This window comes from Carcharodon carcharias, chromosome 20 (genome assembly GCF_017639515.1).
Source record: "Carcharodon carcharias isolate sCarCar2 chromosome 20, sCarCar2.pri, whole genome shotgun sequence".
In the NCBI taxonomy this organism is placed as follows: domain Eukaryota; kingdom Metazoa; phylum Chordata; class Chondrichthyes; order Lamniformes; family Lamnidae; genus Carcharodon; species Carcharodon carcharias.
Window position 1 is genome coordinate 11,701,594 of NC_054486.1, and position 25,811 is coordinate 11,727,404.

At 41.6% G+C, this 25,811-nt stretch overlaps 2 protein-coding genes across 3 annotated transcripts in view; one reads left to right on the top strand and one right to left on the bottom strand.

Moving 5' to 3' along the window:
• The first annotated feature begins 365 nt into the window (after positions 1–365).
• Positions 366–17,969, top strand: thbs1b (thrombospondin 1b). The gene is made up of 22 exons (XM_041213877.1): positions 366–597; positions 730–821; positions 993–1,543; positions 2,011–2,086; positions 2,624–2,817; positions 2,907–3,035; positions 3,891–3,984; positions 4,952–5,128; positions 5,643–5,819; positions 5,957–6,130; positions 6,284–6,411; positions 6,498–6,650; positions 7,458–7,676; positions 8,213–8,320; positions 8,860–9,019; positions 9,849–9,967; positions 11,624–11,858; positions 12,030–12,257; positions 13,733–14,004; positions 14,777–14,874; positions 15,085–15,224; positions 15,889–17,969. The coding sequence occupies exons 2-22, from the start codon at positions 752–754 to the stop codon at positions 15,894–15,896; spliced, it is 3,510 nt and encodes a 1,169-aa protein (XP_041069811.1). The 5' UTR covers positions 366–597; positions 730–751; the 3' UTR covers positions 15,897–17,969.
• A 4,780-nt stretch (positions 17,970–22,749) lies between these two features.
• Positions 22,750–25,811, bottom strand: part of LOC121292222 (fibrous sheath-interacting protein 1-like) — a 234,484-nt gene continuing 231,422 nt past the window's right edge. For both annotated transcript variants that reach the window (XM_041213930.1, XM_041213931.1), the window contains exon 4: positions 22,750–23,047. In XM_041213930.1, coding sequence (XP_041069864.1) covers positions 23,007–23,047 — 41 coding nt within the window. In that variant the 3' untranslated portion in view covers positions 22,750–23,006. The remainder of the gene's footprint in view (positions 23,048–25,811) is intronic.

Genomic DNA, 25,811 nt, shown 5'->3' on the forward strand with positions numbered 1-25,811 from the left:
AAGCACACCGGCACATTCCTGTCCGAGACAACTTAAAAGGTAACTTTAACACGTGTTTCTAACATTTTGCTAAATGAAGTCTTGTGTGTCTGCTTGGGTCAGGGCGAAAATCTGGATCCATTGATTGGAGGTGGCGAGCCTGGTCAGTGCCCCTCGGTAATATTATTTAAGTATTTTGGCTCGAGTCCAGTGGAATCCGCCTAATTGCTTTCCTCGCTGCGGTCTGACTACTTTGGAACTGTATCTCTCTTGTTGTGAGGTAACTGGATAAACACAAGCCCGCTTCCTCCCAGGCCGCCAGTGATTGGCAGAGACGGGAGGAGAGGAATGTGAGAGGGTATTTAAAGCAGGCACACTCCAGCTGCACGGTAGTATCGATCTCCGGCACCCATACCTTCAAGAGGGGTTGCTCCTTCAGAGAGTTGAGGAGGGGGGGCAAAGAGAACGAGAAAGAGAGAGAAACAAGTAACTTTTCGCATCTTTGGGAAGCCTTGCAGAAGGACTCGCTGCATTTCGGATTTGTAACTTGCTTTCATCTAACGCGGAGCTATTACTGTTTGCATTGTTCACTGGAAGATTGAAAAGGCTTCTGTGCCGGTCAGTGAAAGTGTATTTTCTCTCGCGACTGTAATAACACAGCAATTTGAATAATTGTATTGTTGGAAACAATTGTGTGCAGCTAAAACCAAAAGGGTGTCTATCATCCCTCTCATCTTTCTTTTATATCAGGTTGTGAGTTCCTCTTCCAAAAATGAAGCCACTACAGGGACCCTTGCTGCTTCTCCTAATGATTGTAGCTTGCTCGCCCAAGCAGATTCAAGGTGAGTTGGTGTTTCTTTCCTTCCACAGTTATTTGTCTGTCTGGTTGGGAAACGGCGGGCTGGTGTCTCCTCGGAGCCCTCCAGCTATTGATTTAAGAGTGATTCTCTGTGTATGTGTGTGTGTGTTTCAAACCGGTGCCTTTCTCTCTTTCCCGTCCCTCTCCCTGACAGACGCCGGAGTGGATGGGGTCTTTGACTTGTTCGACATCACGGGGCTCACTCGTAAAAATGTCGGGGTGCATATGGTCAGGGGACCGGAGCCCAGCAGCCCGGCTTACAGGATCGTGAACCCCGAGACCATTGCCCCGGTTTCCGACAACAGCTTCAGTGACCTGATCGACCACATCCAACAGGAAAAGGGATTCATCTTCCTGGCGACCCTACGCCAGATGAAGAAAAGCCGGGGTACCTTGGTGGCGATCGACGCCCCGGGGGGGACGCGAATCTTCGAGATCCTGTCCAACGGCAAAGCGAACACGCTGGACCTGACCATCACCGTCGCCGGCATGCAGAGCATGGTGTCCATCACCGATGCTCACCTGGCCAATGCCCGCTGGAAAAACCTCACCCTGTTCGTGCAGGAGGATGTGGCCACCCTCTACGTGGGGTGTGAGAAGGTCAACAGGGTGGAGCTGGAGGAGGCTATTCACAAAGTGCTGAGGCACGGGGACTACAAAATGAGGCTGGCAAAAGGAGGAACGGGTCTCAGGAACGACTTCCAGGTAAGTGTGTGTGTGAGAGAGAGAGAGAGAGAGAGAGACGCGGACGCATCCAGGACACACACATACACTATCTCACACACTATACAAACCGATGAGGGAGGAGCAGACAGACAGATAGCGGGACAGGCAGAGAGACTCATCTCTGCTGGGAGAGAGAAAAACAGTATTTGAATGGGTGTTTGTATGTTAAAGCAAGTTAAAAGAAACATCAGAAGGCTTCCAGTGTACGGAAAGTTTGAAAATGTTGACCTGAATCCTTATGCTTAAATGAATTGAGAGCAGAGAGAGGACTTCATACTTCATGAAGGGTGGCGAGAGTTCTCAGATTCAGCCAGATGAAGATGTTAAGTGGCTGAATTTTACATTGACATGTCAAATAAAGCTGAATACAGTGGAAAAGCTCGCGGGTAATTTATGGCTTACTTTCAAGTGGCTCCAATTGCGTTTGTCCCTTCTGTCTGACACAGGGAGTTCTGCAGAATGTGCGTTTTGTGTTTGGGACCAACATGGAAACCATCCTGATGAACAAGGGCTGCTACAGCTGTAAGTATTTCACACGGCTCTGTCCAGGGGAATACTCAAGCGCTGCTGACATCCCCGTAACCCACTGGACTTTTGTGGCATGGTTTAACCCCTGCGGTTTAACATGAGCTGGGATTCTGTAAATTTAATATTGACAAGAAGACTATAGCGGCAAGTCAGCGAGCCGCATCAAAGATTGTCCCAACCTGTCAGCTAAGAGCGATTGTGGATTTTACTCATGCACTGCCCCCCAGAATAGTCAGCTAGCTGTGTTTTTTATTTGGGAAGCTGGGTTTGGGATTGTATCAGAACTAAACCAGCCTGCAATGCGTTGCTGAGGCACAGGTTTATTTTAGTTGCTGATGCATTTGGAATGGGAAGGATCCTTGCTGGTGCTTGCATCCCACTTCAGTCTTTCTGTTAAGAGGTTAAGAAAAACAATTAACCCTGTCCATTGAAGTAAATATAACTCCCATCCAGCTTACTTGCCCACCAGTCTTGCTGAAACATTTGAGAATGTGTTGCATGGTGGCCTCATGAAGTTTCTTTTTTTTGTAGCCTCTCGAGGGATTCTCTCTTTGCCTATTGGGGGCTCTGAAAGTCCAGCCATCAGAACCAATTTTTACGGTCACAAAACCAAAGATCTTCAGATGGTCTGTGGCATCTCCTGTGAGGAACTGTCCAACATGTTCACCGAACTCCAGGCTCTCAGAACCATGGTCACTCAGTTGGTTGACAATGTCCAAAAAGTGGTAAGGAAATTAAAGGAATCGTGTCTTCTGTAAGTTTCCTTCTTGAGTCTGCATGGGTTGTAATCAACTGTCATTGCCTCCTCCTCTAGACTGCAGAAAATGAATTAATTGCACAGACGATTGGAATCAAGCCGATAGGAGGATGTATTCACAATGGCATGACCTACAAAGACAAGGACCAATGGAAAGTGGACAACTGCACAGAGTGCACTTGTCAGGTAAAAGCATGACCCAAACCAAAATTTAACTTGCTTTTCGAAACTCAGCTTTAGAGAGTAACATTTGTAAAGGCTATTACTTGCATTCAGATTAAAATCTCTTTCCTGGTCTTAGCAGCAGACAAATTGCCACTCCAAATCAGTAGCGAGAACCACGGCCAATGCCGCAAAAAACAGTTTTTAAAAAAAAAATCGATAGCTTTGGGTATTAGGACGACTTGGTATGCAGCAGGCAGACTATTGTTAGTTTTTGAGTAGTATTTGAGTATCTGTACTGAAACACTGTCTCGGGCAGTGTTCTCAAGGGGAAAGGTCTGTGCCAAATATGAGCTGGACTAAACTTAAAGGAACTGACTGTTTGGAACTACATTAAAAGCTTTTTCCAAAAAAGAATGCGAAAGCCATAATATTTGTAACTCTATCAGGGAGTAAATTTGAAGATAATTGAAGGGTTCCTGTGTGTTGCCCAATAATGATGTAAATCAGCAAAATATGTCGGATGGACACAATAATATTTCATCCAGCGCATGCCTTCTGAGCAATCTATTACTAAATTCTGCACTTCCTGACTCCGAACTGTTTAAAAAGCATTCCAGTGCAGTTCCTAAAGTAATAAAGGGATATTTGGTTCCTCACCATCACATGACATTATTCAGCCTCCATCACTTTCCAGCTGGGGGCCAAAGGGAACCAACAAACACGGCTTTGGAAAAATAAAAACTGATTTTAACCAGCTGCTGTTACTTTGCTTTTGCCAGAATGCTTTGCAAATAGCATCGTTGTCAGGCATATGTTCAAAATTCATCCTATCCTTAAGGTTGCTTGCTCACTTTTTTTTTTCTTTCCTCTTTTCAGTCGTCGATCACCTTTTGCCAAAGGATTTCCTGCCCTACTATATCATGTGCTGTCGCTGTAGTCCCAGATGGGGAATGTTGTGCCCGATGTCCATGTAAGTCCTGGTGAAACTAATTTAAATTCTAAGAAATGCAAAACTGAAGAACTGATAGGTACAAGTAGAAAAGGGATGGGATGGTGGTGGGGCAGGGAGGGAGGGAGCAGCAGACACCATCAATGGCAAACTATTGAGTAATGTTGGCACAGGCATACCACATTGCCAGCCAATGCATCCTGTGAATAGACTAGCCCTTTGTCGGGGAGAGGAGCAGTTTAAAAAAGATGCAGAAGTTTTATAAACTGTCAGGCTGGGCAGCAAACAGCAGGCATTGAAATTCCCATTAAATAAAAGTCATTTTCGTTTCCGTGGTATGGAATTTATTGGATTGAGTTGAAACTGTTTATGAAATGCTGCCCATCAAGTATTTGTACAGAGGTATCTGCGGGTGGAAACACCATAATAAATCAGGTATAGAAGCTGCAGAGGTTTAAAACCTAGAAAGCAAAATAGCTGAGAGTTTTTGGCATATTATGCCCATTCTGCACAATGACACTAAGTCTGAATGATGCCCTGTCCAGAAGGAAAAAAAAACAGTAAAATCTGGGAACTAAGAATACTGGTCTTGTATACCTTAAAATGGAACACCAGTAACAACTGGGACATAAGAATACTGATCCAAACTGATTTTTCCTTCTGGGTTACTTACCCAGCCAAGGTGATAAAGGGGATCGTCCACCGCTTGATGTTTTATGTGGTTTGGTCTTTTGTCACAAACTATAGACAAGGTGGGTTGAAAGTCCAGATGTGAGTTAGAAAGATAGCAGGTTTCACCTAAGGACTGTCTGTGGGTGTTAGCAGTTGCCAGGATCAAGTGTATTTGACAAAAAAAGAAAACATGTCCAGGCATTATAATATGGTTAGTTTACATTTTATAAATTGTCTGAGGACATTCCATAGTGCAAGGTGCAACAAATGCCTTTCATTTCGAGACTGCTTTTGACATGTGCTTAATTTTCCACAGCAATTCCAAGTGAATCTGAGGCTGGCTGGTCTCCGTGGTCTGAATGGACACATTGTTCTGTCACCTGTGGAATTGGAACCCAGCAGCGAGGCCGCTCCTGTGATCGGATTAATAGCGACTGTCATGGGACCTCTGTTCAGACTCGCAGCTGCCATTTAGAAGAATGTGACAAGAGATGTGAGTTTTGTTCCCCATCACTGCCCTGCCTGCCACCCACCAGCCCCCACCACCACCCCCCCACCCAACCCTGTTGCCACTCTGCTTTGTGTGCCAAGGCAGTAAAATAGCAACATTTTAATTTTAAATATCAGCACACCTGTCCTTGTAGGTGCGTAGTTACATTTATTGAATCTTGCACAAAAGCATGAACCTTAGCTAACCCAAGCTAAGGCAGTTTGGGTAAATTACTGCTTCACAAAATCAGATCTCCACCATGTAAAATGTTAACAGACAGTCTCAGTTCAAAAGAGCTGGAATAAAAATGACTGAAACCAATAAAAATACTGCAACATAAAATTGATAGTTTAATTATTGCTACAGTGACACACATTTAAACTTGCACCTACTTATAATGTTGGTTTAATTCTTGCTTTGTCCACTTACCATTGAACTATGTAAAAGAGAGTAGACTACTTGTCCTACAATGTTCAACAAAGCAATGATTCTGAATGTGTTCCTCTTGTCGTTCCAGTCAAACAGGATGGTGGTTGGAGTTATTGGTCCCCTTGGTCATCATGCTCAGTGAGCTGTGGAACCGGTGTGATCACTCGGATCCGCCTGTGTAACTCCCCAATGCCACAAATGGGTGGCAAAGAATGTGTGGGACAGAAGAGAGAAACTGAAAAATGTGAACAGGTCCCATGCCCAAGTGAGTATTTGTTTAGGATACAGAATCTTGCAACACATTCTTAATGGTGAAATCATATTCCTAGCAGTCACTGGAAACAAAATTGTAGAACATGTGCCTGGTGCAAGATCCTGAAAGCATTTCATTCTGTTCTTCAGTTGATGGAAACTGGGGTGTCTGGTCACCATGGAACTCTTGTTCTCTCACCTGTGGGAGAGGAGTACAGGAACGTACACGTCTTTGCGACAGCCCAGCACCTAAATACGAAGGCAAAAACTGTGTGGGTAAATCGAGGGAGAGTCAGCTATGCAACAAACTAGAGTGCCCAATCGGTAAGCTTACATGTTTCCATAATGTCTATACTTTAGTAACTGTTATAATGGAGCAGCTTATTTTTTTTGTTGTCACTGTCTTCCTGCGGTGTACGTCTTACATGTTAATCAGCACAAAGTCAATGGCTCACCCGTAAATCACCTGTATTACAGATGGATGTATATCAAATCCATGCTTTGCGGAAAGCAAATGTACCAGCTTTCCAGATGGCTCCTGGAAGTGTGGTCCCTGCCCTCGTGGTTACAAAGGAGATGGCATTCACTGTGAGGACATTAATGAGGTACTGTCCTGTGGAATTAATTTTCTGCTTTGGGTGCATTGTAGATTCTAGTTCTGTATATCAATTCTTTTTAAAATCTCTTACAGTGCACTGAGGTGCCTGACACCTGCTTTCAAGTCAATGGAGAGCATAGATGTGAAAACACAGAGCCAGGTTACAACTGTCTGCCCTGCCCACCACGATACACTGGTGCTCAACCATTTGGCAGAGGCATCGAGGAGGCTACAAAGAACAAGCAGGTGAGAGTAAATCATTAACTGGTCCATGCTTTGGATATCCACTGTGGCTCAGTAGGTGGCACACTTGCCTCTGAATCATAAGGGACTGAGTTTAAGTCCCACTCTAGGGCTCAAGCACAAAAATCAAAGCTGACACTCCATTGTAGTACTGAGGGAGCAGCACTGTCAGAGGTGCTGCCTTTCAGATGAGACGTTAAAACGAGGCCCCAGCTGTCTGCTTGGGTAGATGTAAAGGATCCCATGGAGCTACTTAAGGAGAATCAGTAGCGTCACTGCTAAGGCTTTGAGGACATGGGGTCAAATCACACCATGGCAGCTGGTGGTATTTAAATTCTGTAACTAAGAAAGCTATTTAGTGATTGTGCCCATTAAACTATTATCAAAAATCTACCTGACGTTAAACCCATTTGGTTCATTAACGTCCTTTAGGGAAGGAAGGAATTCTGCTGTCCTGACCTGCTCTGGTCTACATGTGACTCTGGACCACAGTAAATATAGTTGACTCTTAACTGCCCTCTGAAATGGCCTAGCAAGCCACTCAACTCAAGGGCAATTAGGGATGGATAACAAATGCTGGCCTTGCCAGTGATGCTCTCATCCCATGAAAGAATAAGTTTAACAAAAACACTTTCCGTTGCCTATGTAAGTTTTAATTACAATTAATCAGTGACCCATTTTTTTGAGCTGGGTAAGTTGCACTGAAATATAAATCAGTCTGCAAGGCAAGATGCTGCCTAAAATACTGGATTGTAAAGCTGTGATTAATAGTTTACAAGAAATTCAAATGACTTGTTTTGTTTGTTTTAGGTCTGTGAGCCACGTAACCCCTGCAAAGAGGGAACACACAACTGCAACAAGCATGCCAAATGTATTTACCTTGGTATCTTCAGTGACCAGATGTTCCGCTGTGAATGCAGGCCTGGCTTTGCTGGCAATGGCATCATCTGTGGAGAAGATACTGACTTGGATGGTTGGCCAAATGAAGACCTCACCTGTGTAATCAATGCTACTTACCACTGTAAAAAGGTAAGCTCTCATTGCTTTGAAATTAGGAGCTGACTTTTTTTAACCACCTCAAATTCATTACCTAGTGAGCATAGTCTTAGGTTAATTATGGTGCTTTAGTTGAAATATGTGATGGGTTGCTGTCTTCTAATACAAGGCCTTTACAATAAAGACAACATTTTCATACCCTTGGGACAAATAGCATTGATGTACTAAATGTGTACTACAAACAGAAAGTTGAGTACTAAAATATCACGTGGAATTAACTTGTCAGTTTCTGGTGTAATAAATCTATATTACAGCAGGAAAAAGACAGGGTGTGGATTGTATAAGAAATTTCTGTCAGCTTCTAGTTACCATTAGTTATAAAAGACTTATGCTTGGATGTGTGAACCTAACATTTTTTTGTTAGACAGCTGGTTTTTAAAGTGGAATCAAAGAGAAAATGTCTTAAAGCACAAATTGTTACAGCAGCTTCTTTCCAAGGTATTAAACTGACAGGTCTTTGAACAGTGATTTAATATGCATCTACAGTAAAACCCCTTTCTGAATTACAGGACAATTGTCCATTCCTCCCCAACTCTGGACAAGAGGATCATGATAAGGATGGAACTGGTGATGCCTGTGATAACGATGATGATAATGATGGCATTCCAGATGAGAGGGTAAGTCGTGAGAGGAAGATATTCTACTCGGTGCCATTCTGCAAGTGCAGACAATACTAACAAAAAGCACATTCCGACCTATGACATTAATTCAGAGAAAACATCTCTCCTGCAGAATGAAGGCGAGATTCATTGGGAGTTATGCAACCTGTACACATAGCATGCAGCTGGCAAAACTGTCTGGGCCTTGTCTTGGGTACCTGAGAAACTTACTAACAGAGTGCAATACCATTCAAAGGAGGCTTTCTTCTGACTTTACCCTTTGTGTTTTCTTACCCACATACACATAAAAAGATTCTGTGAGACAAGAAAGAGCTTCAGCAAGCAAACACTAATCTTTGAGATTCTGTTCCAGCAATTTGACACCTAGGTGTCCATAACCGTCCCTCTAAGTTTCAGTTGAATAATAGGGGTCTTTGAAAGAACATCTTTCCAAATTAAATACAGTCCACTTTATAAATTTAAATGAACATTATCCTTTCTTTCATTTTATTTAAAAGTTGTATTTCCAGCTAATTGTACGACAACTTATTCTTCAGGACAACTGTGCATTCCTGTTTAATCCTCGCCAATATGACTATGATCGGGATGATGTCGGAGATCGTTGTGACAACTGCCCTTACGATCATAACCCTGACCAGGCAGACACTGATGCAAATGGAGAGGGAGATGCCTGTGCCATAGATATTGATGGAGATGGTAAGAATGCTCTATATAAATGAAGATTGCAAATTATCATATTTAACATTAGTAATAAAGGCTTAGAATCATAGCAGAGAAAGAGGCTATTTGGCCCATTATGGTTGTGCTGGCTCTTTGAAAGAGTTATCTAATTAGTCCCTTGCACCTTCCCTTGCCTCTCAGACCCGCCAACATTTCCTTTTTCAAATATTTATCCAATTACCTTTTGAAAGTTACTATTGAATCTGCTACCACAATCCTTTTCAGGCAGCACATTCCAGATCATAACTCGGTGCGCAAAACAAAAATACACTTCTCTGGTTCTTTTGCAAATTATTTCAAATTTGTGCCCTCTGGTTACTGAGAATCCTGCCAGTAAAAACCTTTTCTCTTTATTTAGTCTAACAAAACACCTTAAATTTTTAACAGCTCTATTAAATATCTCATCAACCTTCTCTGCTCTAAGCAGAGAACTTTCAGTTTCTCTAGTCTCTTCGTTTATTACCCTACTATTAATGTGTCAATGCAAAGCTCAGGAATCAAAGAATTGTTACAGTGCAGGAGGCCATTCAGCCCACTGTCTGTGCCTACAGTCCAAATGAGCAATTCACCAAGTTCCATTCTCCTGCCTTCTCCTCATAACCCTGCACATTCTTCCTTTTCAGATAACAGTCTAAGTCCCCTTTTTGAATGCTTTGATTGAACCTGCCTCCACCACACATTCAGTGGAAGTTCCTGGAAAATTGTCCTTGTTTAATATAAATAATGGAAACTCAGTAAAACGGGGTTAACTCAAAAGTTCCACATCTTTGTGAATAATATTGCTACTAATGTTTTCACTTTCCAGGCATTCTGAATGAGAAGGACAACTGCCCATATGTGTACAATGTTGACCAGAGGGATACAGATTTAGATGGTGTTGGTGATCAGTGTGATAATTGTCCACTAGAACACAATCCAGAACAAGTAAGTCTTTATTTTTGAATTAATATCCACCAACAGGAAAATCACTAAAATTAGATTGAGTAATTTTTTAAACAAACATGCCTTTCGAGTGCTTTTTATTACTTGGATATCTGAGGAAGCCCAGAAATTAATGTAAAAAATGAATATTTGAAAACTGCAGTGATTATGGTTAATGAGTTCTGCCTACAATCAGTGATGGTGTCTATGTAATCTTAAGTAAAATTGTTCACGGCAGGTATAAAAAAAAGTGGATTTCAATTGCATGCATTGCTAATGAATATGTAATTATTGTATTCCTGCCACTTAACCTCCTTGGGTTTTGCAGAGATGATTGTAGTTCTCCCTGTTGCTGGGAGACTTCTACTCTCTCTGTCAGTTAATAGTGGATAAACATGGCAATAAGATTTTTGATGAAAATGAATTCTGCTCCTGGGAATAACAGAATGTCAGCCTCTGTAATTGAGAGTTTTGGAGTGCATCCATGTAATCACCACAAATCTGAGCTTTAAATTGTTTAACTTTTGCATTGCAAACAATTATATTTTCCACCAGATCCCAGGGAAACTAGTACTTCAACATTTTGTGTTGCAGAGTTCAAGATTTTTGTTTAGCAGCTCACGTGATCCTTTTAATAGAAAGCTAATTGTTATGAGGTGGGATGTGGCACTTTTTGTGGTAGTAAAGGCTATTCTGTTAAGGATGGGCGACAAAATCCTTTTTTCGGAAGAATGCAGATAAATCATCTTCTGTTCTGATCTGACTCAGTGCCACGATCTCCACCGCAGGCAGGGCGAGGAGTTAGGTCCAAAAATCACCCCATGCTGTTGGCATCAATCTGATTTCTTCCCCTCCCCCCCAACACACACACACACACACCCCCACACCCCCCACAAGGAGTCCAAGTTGCTGTGGCAACATGGACTTTTACATGCATGTTGAATAGTGATGGTCGAGGCTTCAATTTCTTTCCATTACATGGCTGACCAGGAATCTCTCCCGTTCTTACCACTGCTACTAGCATATGTTGGAAGGATTTACAAGTTGATACTTATAAAGGCACATTCCTTGGCCATCAAGTCCTGGAGTAGGACTTGAACCCAGAGCTTCTGGCTCAAAGGCAGGGAGACTACCCACAAGACCATCATCAGACAAATGTTTTCTGTTCAAACGTGCATTACTCTGGCCCACTGTAATAATTCATAATTTATTGCTCCAGCCCACTTGATGTAACTGGAAGATGTAAAACTCCACATACCACACTGCAATCCACATTGTTATACAATATAAACTGTAAGATAAGGAGCGGAAACGGTTGGTGTTTCAACTTTTACAGCACAATTATATTGCTAGGAACATGAGCAGCACAAAAGGCAGAATCTAATGGGCTCCAGTCTATGTAATTGCAACAGCATAGAGACACCAGCTTGTAGAGGCAGGTGTCAGCCTAACATACCTATGTGTATCCAGCTGCACAGCAAAATCAGAGCAGCACAATACATGTACCGCTCCAAGGATACATGGATTTGGTTTGGGCTTGTAAAAATGAATCTGTTTCATCCTTATCCTTGTCTTAGGTTATATCTATATTTGATTATTCAGAGCACTGGCACAGAATCTAGACTGTCAAATATGGACTAATATATTATCTAATTTCAGACCGATTCAGACTCTGACCTGGTGGGCGATAAATGTGACAATAACCAGGATATCGATGAAGATGGTCACCAGAACAATCTGGATAACTGCCCCTACATCCCCAATTCCAACCAGGCAGATCACGACAAGGATGGAAAGGGTGATGCCTGTGATCATGATGATGATAATGATGGTATTCCTGATGAGAAGGACAACTGTAGGTTGAAAGCCAATCCTGACCAACTTGATTCTGATGGTAAGAAAATAAGTATTCTTTGTTAATAATATGACCATTTTTATTAATAATATGATTAGTATCATTTTTATTAGAAACCAAATGATAACTGGGACTAAGGGAGAAAAATATTCAGTTGAGTATTGAGGATACTTTACTTTGACTGAAGAACATTACTTCACTTTTCATCAGGTGATGGCCGAGGAGATGCTTGCAAGGATGATTTTGATGGGGACAATATCCTGGATATCTATGATGTTTGTCCTGAGAACTTTGAGATCACTGAGACCGACTTCCGCAAATTCCAAATGGTACCACTGGATCCTAAAGGAACATCCCAAATTGACCCCAACTGGGTGGTCAGACATAAAGGCAAAGAGTTGGTACAGACTGTTAATTGTGATCCTGGCATTGCTGTAGGTGAGTGGGTGTATACCATACATATGTTTTAAAAAAAAAGCAATGATAAATCATCAGATTAGGGCTGAGATATGCAGCTTGTGCCCAAAATGGATGCAAAGTTGGCGGGGCTATGGCTCCATGTACCAAACTGTGCCAGCCTGAGGCCCAAGCCAAATTCAGCTTTGGGCTTCATTTAAAATGCCACTGTCATATGGCAGCTGCCAAGCGGATGTCCCCGGTGTGGCACTAGCAACCCGACAGTGCAGAAAATCAGCCAGCTCTCTCCCAAAGTAGGTTGCATCTGGGGGCAGGAGTCCCAGGGCAGGTTTAGGGGGAGGCATGAACAATGGGCTCAAGTCTTTGTGGGCTCAGAATCCCACAAAGATTTAAAAGTAAACATTTCTTGGGCTTTCCTTTTTAAAGGACTGTGTTTAGCCATTGCACCTGTATTTTGAAACCAATTTCATACAACTATTATAAGATGTCTCTATGCATAAAGCATCCTTGCATCGGTTTCAGGTGGCCAGGCTGCTCAGCATTTTAGAGACCTTCCTGAACTAGCATCAGGTTGGGCTTTGGGTGTCAAAGGGCAGCTGAGTTCCACTCCCCATCTGCCCCCATCGCCCATTTCTCAAAATGGGTCATTGCGGGTTGAATTTCTCTCCTATAAGAGCCTCTCTTGTTAAGAATTGCAATCAGCCCCCTTACTTTAGTGACATAGGAATCAAGTTTTAAAAAAAAAACTGGCATTATTCTTGACTTGTTAATTATAGCACCAGTTAAATTTTCAACCCATGTCTATTGAAATCTGCAAATTATAGTTTTTAACCTAAAATCTAAATACTGCGGATGCTGGAGATGTGACATAAAAAGAGTGCTGGAACTCAGCAGGTCTGGCAGCATCTGTGGAGAGAGAAACAGAATTAATGTTTCAAGTCCAATATGACTTCTTCGGCCCCAGTGTGAAATTGTGTATTGCTCTTTATCAGTGCTTAGTGTTTGATATGTTATGACAGAAGTTAGCCTACATTAGACAGAAGTGATTTAAAAATCCTATTTATAAAAGTTCTTGTGTTGTTCATAAGTTCTACACAGACAATAGGATTCAGTGTTCACTTTCTTGATGTAGATGATTGACATTGTAAGCCAATTAAAAAGCAGTAAGATTGTGTGCTTAATTAGCTAAGACATTACTGAGGTAACTTGTGAAGTCTGAACAGCACTGTGGGTGTCCCTACAGCATATGGACTGCAGCAGTTCAAGAAGGTGGCTCACCACTACCTTCTCAAGGGCAATTAGGAATATGCAATAAATGCTGGCCCAGCCAGCGGTGCCTACATTCTGTGAAAGAATAAATAGAAAAAAAACTGCTTGTTCTGAATGAACCTAACCATCTTATATATACAATCTAAATGTGGTTCGTACCATTCAAATTACTGATTGCTAGTGAAAATTATTTATTAATAAAGGTCCTTGACTTTTTTTGTTGATAGGTTATGATGAATTCAATGCTGTGGACTTCAGTGGTACTTTCTTCATTAATACTGAACGAGATGATGACTACGCTGGATTTGTATTTGGGTACCAGTCCAGCAGTCGCTTCTATGTGGTAATGTGGAAACAAATCACACAGACATACTGGCTTGATACACCAACCAAAGCACAGGGATATGCTGGACTCTCTATCAAATTGGTGAACTCAACAACTGGCCCAGGAGAGCACTTGCGTAACGCACTCTGGCACACTGGGAATACAGCAGGACAGGTACGAGAACTTTCTGTGCAGAATATAAGTGTTATACTGAGACAAGGTGCATGTTTTGCACCTCACGTTATAGACAATTGAAGAGGCATTTAGGTCACATATTATGGATACAGCTGATAGTAAGGCTAGTGTGAAAATCATTAATCCTGCCAGTTTTGAAACTGAAGCAGGGAAATGCAACACAATGAAACGATAAAGATAAATATAGTTATTATGAAGAATCTATCAATACAGAATAAATTATTTTTACCTGAGTAGGGAAAATATGTTGTTGGAACAGGCATTGGCTTTTCAGTCCATTGAGTCTATTCCACCATTCAGTTAGATCATGGAACAGCTAGACCAAAAAATGCCTGTAGTCCACCTATTTTCTTTCTACTATTATCATAGTCTTACGATACAGTGGTTTTGAAGTTATTGATTAAGAAGAGAAACCAATCTCTATAAATTAGTCTACACCAGACCCAGAAATACCATCAGGAAAATCCCTGTGGTAGAGAACTTATGATCCATAGCTCCAAAGTCATCTTTTTCCTCCTAAGTATGTTACATTTAACAACCCTATCATGCTTGCTACTGATAAAGCAAGCGCTAGATGACTTCTAAAATATACTGACATTTGCGGTTAGGAATGGTCTAAACAGAGTGCCAACTTTTTGAAGATTAAACCGCTGCACACACCAGTACAAGTAAAACTGCTGTTACACCACCTGTTTGCATTTTGCCATTCCAACGGAACAATTAAGTGTTAAATTTATTGTTTTCCTCTTAGGTTCAAACTTTGTGGCATGATCCTCGCAACATTGGTTGGAAGGACAGGGCTGCTTACAGATGGCAATTAACCCACAGACCCAAGACTGGATTCATCAGGTAATTAGCTCAAAGCATGTACTTTCTTACTCTACCAAATCACTGACAATACCTAATTTTGCTTTAATCATATAAAGGGCTTGGGAACAGTTTGGTTATTGAATCACAACAATAGATTGTAGACTGAGTTGCTTTGGACTGTGAAGAACTCTGCAGCTAAGGTTTCTGATATCAGATAGCTGATTTGTTTGTTTGTTATTCTTACTACAGAGTTGTAATGTATGAGGGGAAAAAGATCATGGCAGACTCTGGGGCCATCTACGATAAAACCTATGCTGGTGGACGATTGGGTCTTTTTGTCTTCTCTCAAGAAATGGTTTACTTCTCTGATCTCAAATATGAGTGTAGAGGTAAGGGCTGCACGATTACCATGCGAGAAATAATTTTTTTTTATAGTCGTTCATTGAGTGTGAGCATTGCTGGCTGGGCCAGCATTTATTGCCCATCCCTAATTGCCCTTGTTCAGAGGGCATTTAAGAGTCAACCACATTATTGTGGGTCTGGAGTCACATGTAGGCCAGACCAGTAAGGACAGCAGAATTCCTTCCCTAAAGGACATTCGTGAACTAGATGGGTTTTTTACGACAATCGACAATGGTTTCATGGTCATCATTAGACTTTTAATTACAGATTTTTTTTTTTATTGAATTCAAATTCCACCATCTGCTGTGGGGGGGATTGGAACCCAGGTCCCCAGAGCATCACCCTGGGTCTCTGGATTACCAGTCCAGTGACAATACTGCCACCCCAGCTCATATTCCAGCCCACTGCCAGATTTTATAATATTAATCCTTAATATGCTAATTGTGTGTGGTGTTCCTTGCTAATGCAGCATGGCAAAGGTTAACTGAGAATAGATATTTCCTGTTTTTATATATATATATATATATATAATTTTTTTTTTTGACAGTCTTTATAAATTACACAAGCAGACCTGAGAATATAAAGGTATTGCAATGGAGCCAGGGATCCCTGCTTCAGACTGCAACTGACTTTGTTGTCATCTTTTCACAGATTCGTAATGTCAGCATTCCTGGATGTGGAAATGTTTAAAAGATGGTGTTGCACCTTTCTCTTTTCTTGGAACAAATCCTGGGACCATAGTTTCCTTCTTCCTTGTTTTCCCTTTTATTTGTGGAATCAAAAGCACACGGACCTTATCAGCTGATAGAACTCACTGGATCTTATCAACACAAAAAATACAGCAACAAGTCTGCAAAGGAATTGCTCCCCATGTCACAACTGACTTATAGTAACTTGTTTTTTTGCTTCTGATGAGCGCAAATTGCAATCACATTAATAACACCTCTGAACCGTCTGGAATGAGCTTTACTCAGCAAGTCGTCAAGACATTCCAGTCCTACGACATCTCATAGCTGGAGGTCCCATGGAAGGAGATTGCACGCTGTTAATGAGACTATCTCTGCTGTGGACAGTTATTTAATATTAAAAGAGGGCCATATATGGTGAAAAGATAAATGGGGTTTAAGTGAACAGTGTAAAAAGAATTTACAAAATGGTGGGGAGAAGAACTGTAGGATCTTTCCTATTTGTGAAAAATGTTTGGAAGAAACCATGGAGGAACTGTTACATTTTCTTTTTGTACTGGACCTTATTTGTTTCTTTGTCAATAAATTGATATTACTCACATAGTGCAAATGCTAGCAGCACATGAAAAGTGAAAATCTAATTTCCCAAATCACTCCCCCAAAACAAGTCAGTCCTCTAGATACGTGATGACCAAAGTAAGCCAGAGGGTGGAGCATGTATCTTCAGGTCCTGTTGCCAAGAAGAAAAGTGGAAGATCAGACATAGCCATGGTTCCCACAAAATGGCACTGCCATCAGCTGGTGCTTTTATTCCAAGTAAAGCTAGTCTGATGGTATCAAGCAAGAGCAGTCCAAGAGCACTCTCTTCAGCATCTATGCTGGCCTCATGGAAAGGGCATTTGCTTTGAATACTATGGTTAGAAAGGCACAAGCAGACAGTTGAAAGAGATTGTTCCTCTCTTTAACTAATGTTTGCCAAAATGGCAAATTGTTCTGCCTGTAGATAAAAAAAAAATACAATTGTTAATGTCGTCGATTATTTATTTTCTTATCCTGGATGAAATGAGATTGAAGGACACTTTAAAAAGAAAAATGGCGGCAGACTATCCATGAGAGTTTATCACTAGTCTTTGTGTGCATTGTAAGATTGTAAATACAATTATTTATTAACATTGTTCTATATTGATGCTAGCTAGTTTAGGATATTTTTGTTCGTTTGAAAGTTGTGTCCTACTTGTTGTTTGAAAAGGACAGCCCGTGGTGAGGCTGAAAATGGGAGACTCTTTGAGTCTGTAAGCAGTGTGTTTCTTGCGGGCTTTAGGATGCAGTTCTCTTCATTCTGCTTAACAACAGAGTAGCCCTCTTAAGAGCCTAGAAGCTGTTTTTTTTATTCTCTCTTCAAACACTTGTGCCTTGGTACACGTGGATCGATATCTTTTCCAAAAAGTGAAAAAGGTGAAACTTCTCTATGTACAAATATTACCTCATTGTTGTATGATTGATAAGAACCTTTGGATCAAGCAGCAGAAAACCTTGCTCACGTGTCTAAAGTCTCTCGAAGCTACTGTAGTATAAAAAAAGGCTGTGTACATAGTCAAAAATTTATTTTTGCAGAAGAAAAATGTATTGCCCCAGTAAGGAAACAGCATCGAAAACAACAGATTTTTCTCATGCTGCGGGGTGTTGGTTAATTCTCCCCAAACGTCCTGTACGACATTGCTCTTTTTTAAAAACAAATGTTTGTATAAATTATTGAGTTTTTCAGTTGCAACTTGTAACATTTAAGCAGGTAAACAAATCTCATTATTTTGTAGATAAGCTATTTAAGTAATTTATCAGAAAATGTTACCTAGAGTTAGTGTTTCTGTCTGTATGACACCTTTTGCACACTGAATTGAAGATGTTGCTTTTTTACATACCTTTTTTTAATCATTAGCAGTTGCTTCTTTTGTACACCCCTCTAACCATTTTACATTTAAAGCTGTTCAAGACATACAGTGCTGTTTGTGACAAATATGAAATGACAATAAAATGTATAAAAATCTATTCCAATCTGGCCTGTTTCCTTTGCTTCTGTAATGACTGACATGCTATTCATGACTGAAGGTGCTTCATGAGTTAGCCACTTGCTAAACGTATTCCCAGCTTGACATCCAAGTTCCCATCACACCAGAATTCAATGTAATTATTTCAATGCCTCTTGGTAAATTTAAAAAATACATTTTGCACCTGGGACCGAGTTATTTACTTAATGAGATTGATCACATGTAATGGGTATGGAAATGGATGTTTAATTCCTTTGGTTAAGCATTTTGCTTTAAAACATTTTTTAAAATTGTATATTCAGTCACTTCCCACCGCTTTAGTGTTCTCCCCATAACACTTAGTATTTTCCATCTCAAAGGGCTAGCCACTTAGCTCACATGCCTCGATCTAAACTACTTGAGCTGGCAGCTAGGAGGTGCACTGGAGAGGAAATATTAAACTCACTGACTTGTTCTTCTGCTGTCACAACTGCATCAGGCAGGCAATCCAGTCGTAATCTGACTTTGTCATGTTGGAACTACAAGTTTGGCCAACGTCCTATGACTGGTGAAAAATGCATTTATTAAGAGGCAAAACTAACCTTGCATCTTTTCAGGTTTATGCATAATTTCTTTCCTCCCTCTCGACCATAATGTCTATAATAATGCTTCTATTTCAAGTTCTATCAATGAAATATATTTATTTACGAAACATGCGTTTAGACACCTTAACATCCTTAGGGAAGGGCAATAAATGCTGACCCAGCCAGCAACGCCTGTGAAAGAATAAAATACCTGGCTCTCACCTCCTGACCCTCAGCATTAGCACCAGAAATACCTTCAGGCATCAATCCCATCTTGCTCATTTGCCTTACAAATCAACTACATATCCCAAATATCAAAATAGTTCTTCCATTGAAAAAATAGATTAGATATTCTTCTGAACCTCTTTTGGTTATGTTGATGAAGACTCCAATACTCATTTCAAGGCAAACAGCCAAGACTTTATGGCAAAATCATATATGCTCTCAGATCGCTCTGACTCTTATTTACATAACAGGAAGAATACCAGAATTCATGTGACAAGCCAAGGGCTCAAAGTGATTTATCATTTGCCCAGTAAAGACCCAAATCTCCAAGTGGCTCAATTCAGCTTTATTTATAGACACTTATGCTTCATGCCGGAGTCACAGCATCTTGTCCAAAACTATGCCTGAATGTGTGGAATGCCCGCAGATGCAGCAAGGTCATTATCATGCTCAGACCACCTCCTTAACTCCTTAGTGTTCACACTTGACTCTATCTCAACTATTTTGAATTGCCTCACAAATCCTTTTCACAGGAACATATGTCTGACTTGGACCCTCCAACTGAAAAGTTATCAATAAAACAAACTGATTATGTAAATTACAAAATTATATTTACCTAAACTGCACAAAACTAATTATTCATTCTCAGGTCCACAATGTGCTCTTTACTGTTCCTTACCAAATCCTACATGATAATTCCTCTTTCACACTTCTAAGTCTCTTTTCCTCCTGCTTTCCATGCCTTATGTTACATAGTTCAAATCCAGCCAAGAGCCTCCCACTCAATCCGTACGCCACCTAAATTACTGCCAAATCAGTGTGACTAATTGAACACGCAACAAATTTCAGTCCTATCACCAAGCAACATCAGACATAAGATATCAAATTCCGAATAGAAAGGTAGTCTGGCAAAAGCTACTTCAAGACAACCAGCTAGAATTAACATACATGAGGTCTCACACTTGGCATAATTTGAATACTTCATGTTAACCTCAAGACACATAAAATATTCCATTCTGGATCTGACCTGCTTGTCACATTGATCCTTTCCTTGAGGATTATGAACGAAAAATCATTTGTGCAATCCGCGGATGAGGAAACAATGTCCCTCAAGCAGGGGGCAGGGGCTGGAATTCATCACGAATGATTTAATGCCTAGTTAACCGTCTACACAGGTAAGAACAGGCTTAATGGACTTTTTGTTTGAACCCTTTGAAAGCTAAATACTTTATTCAGTGACTATAAAAAGCTATAAAATCTATGGCCTGTAGTACATTTCCAACTACTCCCTACAAATACATGAAAGATTTGGAAGCAAATCAGTTTTCTAGTTTCAGGATAATTGCTGGCCTAACCAGCAATGCCCACATTCCATGAAAGAATAAATGAAAAAAGGTGGATCCAATGATTCAGTCAGAAATATCTGAGATAGGAAAGGTTAAAGTCTCTTCGCAAAATCTCATAAAATCAGGGTAAGGAAGAACTGAAGATTGCTTTCTCCTCAATTCTAGTTCTGGCTTTGATCAGTGTCAAAGATTTCACCTTCAGTATCTACCATAGAGAAGCAGGCCATTTGGCCAATAGATCCATTTTGGTGTTAAAGCTCCGCACGAACATCCTCTTACACTTCTTCATCTAACCTCATCAACATATTTTTCTATTCCTTTCTCCCACATGTGTATATCTTCCCCATAATTGTATCTATGCTAATCACCTGAACTAGACATTTTGGTAGAAAATTTCACATTCTAATGACTCTTTGGCTAAAATAGTTTCTTCTGAATTCCCCATTGGATTTGTTAGTGACTATCTTATATTTACAGTCCCTAGTTCTGGTGTCATCTGCAAATGAAAACATCTTCTTTACAACTATCCACCAAACTGTTTCATAACCTTTCATAACCTCAGTTTTCACTTTTCTAGAGGGAACTACCCCAGCCAGGTCAATCTTTCCAAGTCCGTAATGAAAGTAGTTACGTCCATTGTGATGTTGTTGGATTTTACCTAGACTTTAACACAGCCTAAATGGTGCAGACATGCTTGGCATTTGAAGCATTTTAGGGGACCATCCTTATAAGGTACCACTTTTGTAAAGCACTCAGAATATTTAAAACCAAGATACTCAAATGCTAACAAGTAATATAATACTCTTTATGGTTCACTTACCTGTGACCTTTTCTACTAACAGTTTAGCACTATATTCCTTTGTCTTTTAGAGAGTACAAAGATGGAATCACAAAAGACAAACCAGCAATAATAAAATGTAGAGATCAGCAAATCATTACACAGTCTAAATAGGAGTTCAAAATAATAATGCAACAATATAACACATTCCCAAGTCCAAATAGAACTACTGAAAATGTTAAAGACCAAAATGCTCTTCAGAATTAAAGCTAGAAAAATCATATTTTTATTTCCTTGAAAATACAAAGGGGAAAATGATAACCAAAGAAAAGAAAACACCAAAACACAGCAATTGCCACAATTGGGACTCACTATTTTATAGCGTTCACTAAAAACTTGAACTTTACTTATGAGTTTATTGTAATAACAGACTGCATTGCAATTATTCAAACCTCATTTTATCTCCACTGAATATCATAATTAAAGGGGGACAGTTAGAAGGAAAATATTTAAAGATTTTCTGATGTAAATATTGATGTGAAAAGATTGCCAAAAGTATTTCCTCTTCTATTTAATCTCAGGTTCAACTATTGTGAGTGAAATTCAGTATGAATCATACAGCACATTCAACCAATCATGTCTGTGCCAGCACTTTAAAAGAGTTAGCAATTTAGTTCCACTCCCCTTCTCTTTCCCTATAGTTCTGCAAAACCATCCTTTTCTAGAATACATCTGATTCCCTTTTGAAAGTTACCATTCAGTCAGCTTCCATCATACTTCAAGCAATCAAGGGAGGTGGTGGGGTAGTAGTATTGTCGCTGGAGTGGTATGCCAGAGACCCAGTGTGATGTTATGGGGATTGGGGTTCAAATCTCACCATGGCAGATGGTGGAATTTAAATATGGTGGAGTTTGAATTCAATAAAAACCTGATGGCTATTAAAAACCCATATGATTTGCTAATGCCAAGGAAATCTGCCCTTGCCAGACCCACAGAAATGTGGTTGACTCTTAAATACCCTTTGAACAAGGGCAATTAGTCAGTGATGCTGACATCCCATGAACAAATAAAAAAAATGTACTATAACAACTTGCTGCATTAATTATTAATCTCCCCTCTGGGTCTAATGTCAATTATCTTACATCTATGTTCTCTTGTCAGTGAAACCAGTTTCTATTTACTTACTCTATCAAAACCCATCATCGTCTTGAACACTCTATTAAATCACCCCATAATTTTCGTTGCTCTAAGAGGACAACCTGCATTTCTCTAGTACCCTGGCATAACTGAAGTCCCCTTATCCCTGGTGCCTTTCCAGTAAATCTCTTCTGCCCTGTCTCTGAGGCCTGTACCCTTTCTGCACCATCCCCAAGGGCTTGGCAGGATTCCCAATGCTCAAACACAACTCATAATTTCAGTACCAGAAGGTGCCTAATCAGGTGCATCATCTGAGTTGGTAACTTTCTAGCCAGTTTCTACCCAAAATGGCAGATCTCAATAAGGCTATGTCAACTGTGACACAATTAAGAATATCTCCTCTTGATTTCCTCCCCAGAATTTGTTGGAAGAATAGCCTGTTTTCGTGCTCTATTCAGCCAGGCTGGCCTCGCTCCATGACAAAAGCAGGTTTCAATGCAAGGAAATGTAACTAAATTAAAGTGACTGCAAAATAAAATAAAAATCATAGAAAATGCTGGAAAAGCTCAGCAGGTCTACAGCATCTGAGGAGGGGGAAAAAAAGAGTTAACAAGAGCACTGAAGAAGAGTCACACAGAGTCGAAACATCTTTTTTATTTCTCCACAGATGCTGTTAAGACCTACTGAGTTTTTCCAGCATTTTCTGTTTTTGTTTCAGATTTCCAGCATCCGCAGTATTTCGCTTTTAAAATAAAAATCAAGCCCCTTTCAAATAATTTGCTTTGTACAATGTCTGTGGATCAGTCAGCTATGGATATTAAACTGGGAAACTTAAATACTAAAGATCGGAATGCCACAGTGATTGGCACCAACAATGTTTTCTTTGGACCAGACTTGCCATTCTTTAATAAAGACTATTTCATAAATTTCTGACACTAAATTGACATTAAATTGCGTGGATCCCATAAAATGCAGTCACAAAATTTCTTCTACTTCTGTTCCAGCTCACTGTCGGCAACATTTTCATCATCTATAAAAAATAAAGGGACATTCAACAGTGTAAATCAAAGATCCAGCACTAGAATTTTTCAATAAACACTGAATCAATGAGCTCTCTTATTGAGATATGCAGACCAGGAAGGTCAAAGGAACAGTCCCAGAAATGTTCTAAGGTGGTGGGAGCTACGACTTGCCTCAGCATTCCTGGATTAGGGACCACAAAATTCAGCCAGAGTTCCCATTGCTAATAATTTTCCAGTGACCATTGCCGGAAAGCAAACTTGCTAAAAAGTTGGGTAAAGAAAAGGCATATCTCAGGTTGCCTACTGACACAGTATTTTTAAACACATACTGACTACACTTTTAATATCTGTATATTTATAAAATATGTGTTCCCTTTCATGCTAGCCACTGATCTATTCTCATACTTTCTCTTTGCCCCTCTTATTCCAACATCCATCACTCCAATGTGGTAATTATGTCAAGCTTGTATCTATATAAAAGCAAATTCTTTCTTCTTTCTTTTATTAGGATTATAATTTCTACTGATTGTTTTCCTTGATATTTTCAGTTTTAATTGTACTTTGTGCTGATACTTGTGCCGACTTTCTGGAAGGAATGCACAAGAGCATGGGCGGTTTAATTCATTGACAGGACTTGTTTGAAATTGCAATGCAGGTAAACACAGTGGCTGGGATTTTCCGTGCCCGCTGGCGTCAGGTGCGTTTGGTAGCATGAGCAGACAACATGGTGAGAAGGCCAAAAATCGGTTTCACAATGTCATGAAACCAATTTGTGATCACCCGCTCTGCTCTCCGATGGCGGGCCGCTTTCCCCACCATCGGACATCAGGAACCTCATTGTAATACATCAGCGTATCATTATAAGGCCAGCCTGCCAGGCTTACACTCTCCCACCACTGGATCGTTCGCCACATTGGCGGGAAAACACACTGGTGCAGAATGCGCCTTGACAAGTGTGACATGCAAAAATCGGGACTTACCCACTAGGGCCTCGCTCACCTTGTGGATATCTGAGAAGCAAAAGATGCTGGAGCCCGACAGCAATGACACACTGGAGGAATGTCCATGGCGTGCAGGGCGGGTTCTCATGGACGTGGCTCTGCTGAGAAGCAGCTCACGGAAGTTGGAAAGTCACTATTGATGTTCAAAGTGGATGATGGTCGAGGGGGTGGGAGAGGAGGGACTAGGGTCGGCTGGGAGAGGAAGAGGTGTCGGGGGTTGGGGGGGTGGTTGCGGGTGAGGTTGGGAGGACGGAATGAAGGCGCCGGGGAGGTGAGGTTGGAGGGGGGGAATGAAGGTGTTGGGGGGTGAAGTTAGGAGGGAGGGATGAAGTGTTGGAGGATGAGGTTGGGAGGGGGCGAATGAAGGTATCGGGGGGGGAAGGTTGGGAGTGGGGGAAGGGAATACAGGAGAGGAGGGGGTAACGGGGGAGAAGAAAGCAACTAAGTAGGTAGGTGTAAGGGGGAGTGGAAGGTGTAAGAGGAGTGCAGAGAAGGGAAGGAGTGTGGAGAGGGGATGGATTCCAGGGGGAGGAGTGCAGAGAGGGGGAGGGAGTCAAGTTGGTAGGAAGGAGTGCTGGGAGAGAAGGGAGTAGGTTGGAGGAAGAAATAAGAATAGAGGAAGGAGTCGGGAAGGGTGGGGAGTAAAGCTGGAGGAAGAGGTAAGGCTGAGGGAAGGACTAAGGTTGGTGGAAGAAGTAAGGGTGGAGGAAAGAGTCAGAAAGGGGGAGGAACTAAGTGGGGGGGAGTCCGGGGGGGTAGAAGGAGTAAGTGGGGGGAAAGAGTTCCGAGGGTGAACGGGTTCCGGGAGCGAAAGGGGTTCCAGGGAGAAGGGGTTCCAGAGAGTGAAGGGGTGTGGAGGAGGGAAAGGGGTTGTTGGCGGGGGGGGGGGGGGGGTTTGCGGTGCAGGTGAATCTGCAAGGTAGGTCTGCCTCCTGGGGAGCAAACTGAGGGTGGTTGATGGGGACTCTGAGGCAGGCATGGTCACTGGGGATGGGAAGGAGGAGGTCAGGCAGGTGAATGTGGATGGGGGTGGGGTTTTCAGAAAGGAAGGGAATGTGCACATTCACTTGGACATCCCTGAAGGGAAAGGGTTATGGCTGGTAGGTCCCACCTCCCCGCTGTAAGGTGCTGCCAGTGGGGGAGGGGTGGGGGGTGTGGGCAGTAGCGGTCAACTGTGATGGAGGAGAGGAAATGGGTGATGGGGAAGGGAAAAGATGGGGGAGCGCTCGAAAAACTGAATCCAGACCAAGCTGTCCAAAATTGCAATTGAAATGACAATCGTGGTGGGCGAGCTCAAGTGCTGCATGGGAGTCTGATCATTGGATGGGTGGAAATGTAGGTCAGCTCAGATGGACAACTGAAAGCAAACCCCAGCAGGCAGCATTGAAAATGCTCAGGGCATTGAGGTGAGTGTGATATGGGAAGGATCCATACTTGTGGGAGAGAGGCTTGCACTAGGCTCCAAAAGGCCCTGCCCCAAACACACACACTTCTCCCTCCAGAATCACTCATGGGCTGGCTACTCCCTCTGCAGTGACAGAGGACAAGATTAAGGGCTCACAGGCAAACGGGACTTGGAGGGAGAGGACAGTCTTTGAGATTCCGCAGTGGACACCTGCCACTCCACCTTCCTTCGGGTGCCCAAGGCCCCCAGCCTGACTCCTTGAGAGGAAGGAGCACCTGGAGGGACATCGAGGTGCCCCATTTCCTTCTCGCGTTGCCACTGCAGGATCTCACCCATGGCTACTGCGATGGAGTGCCGGTCTGCACA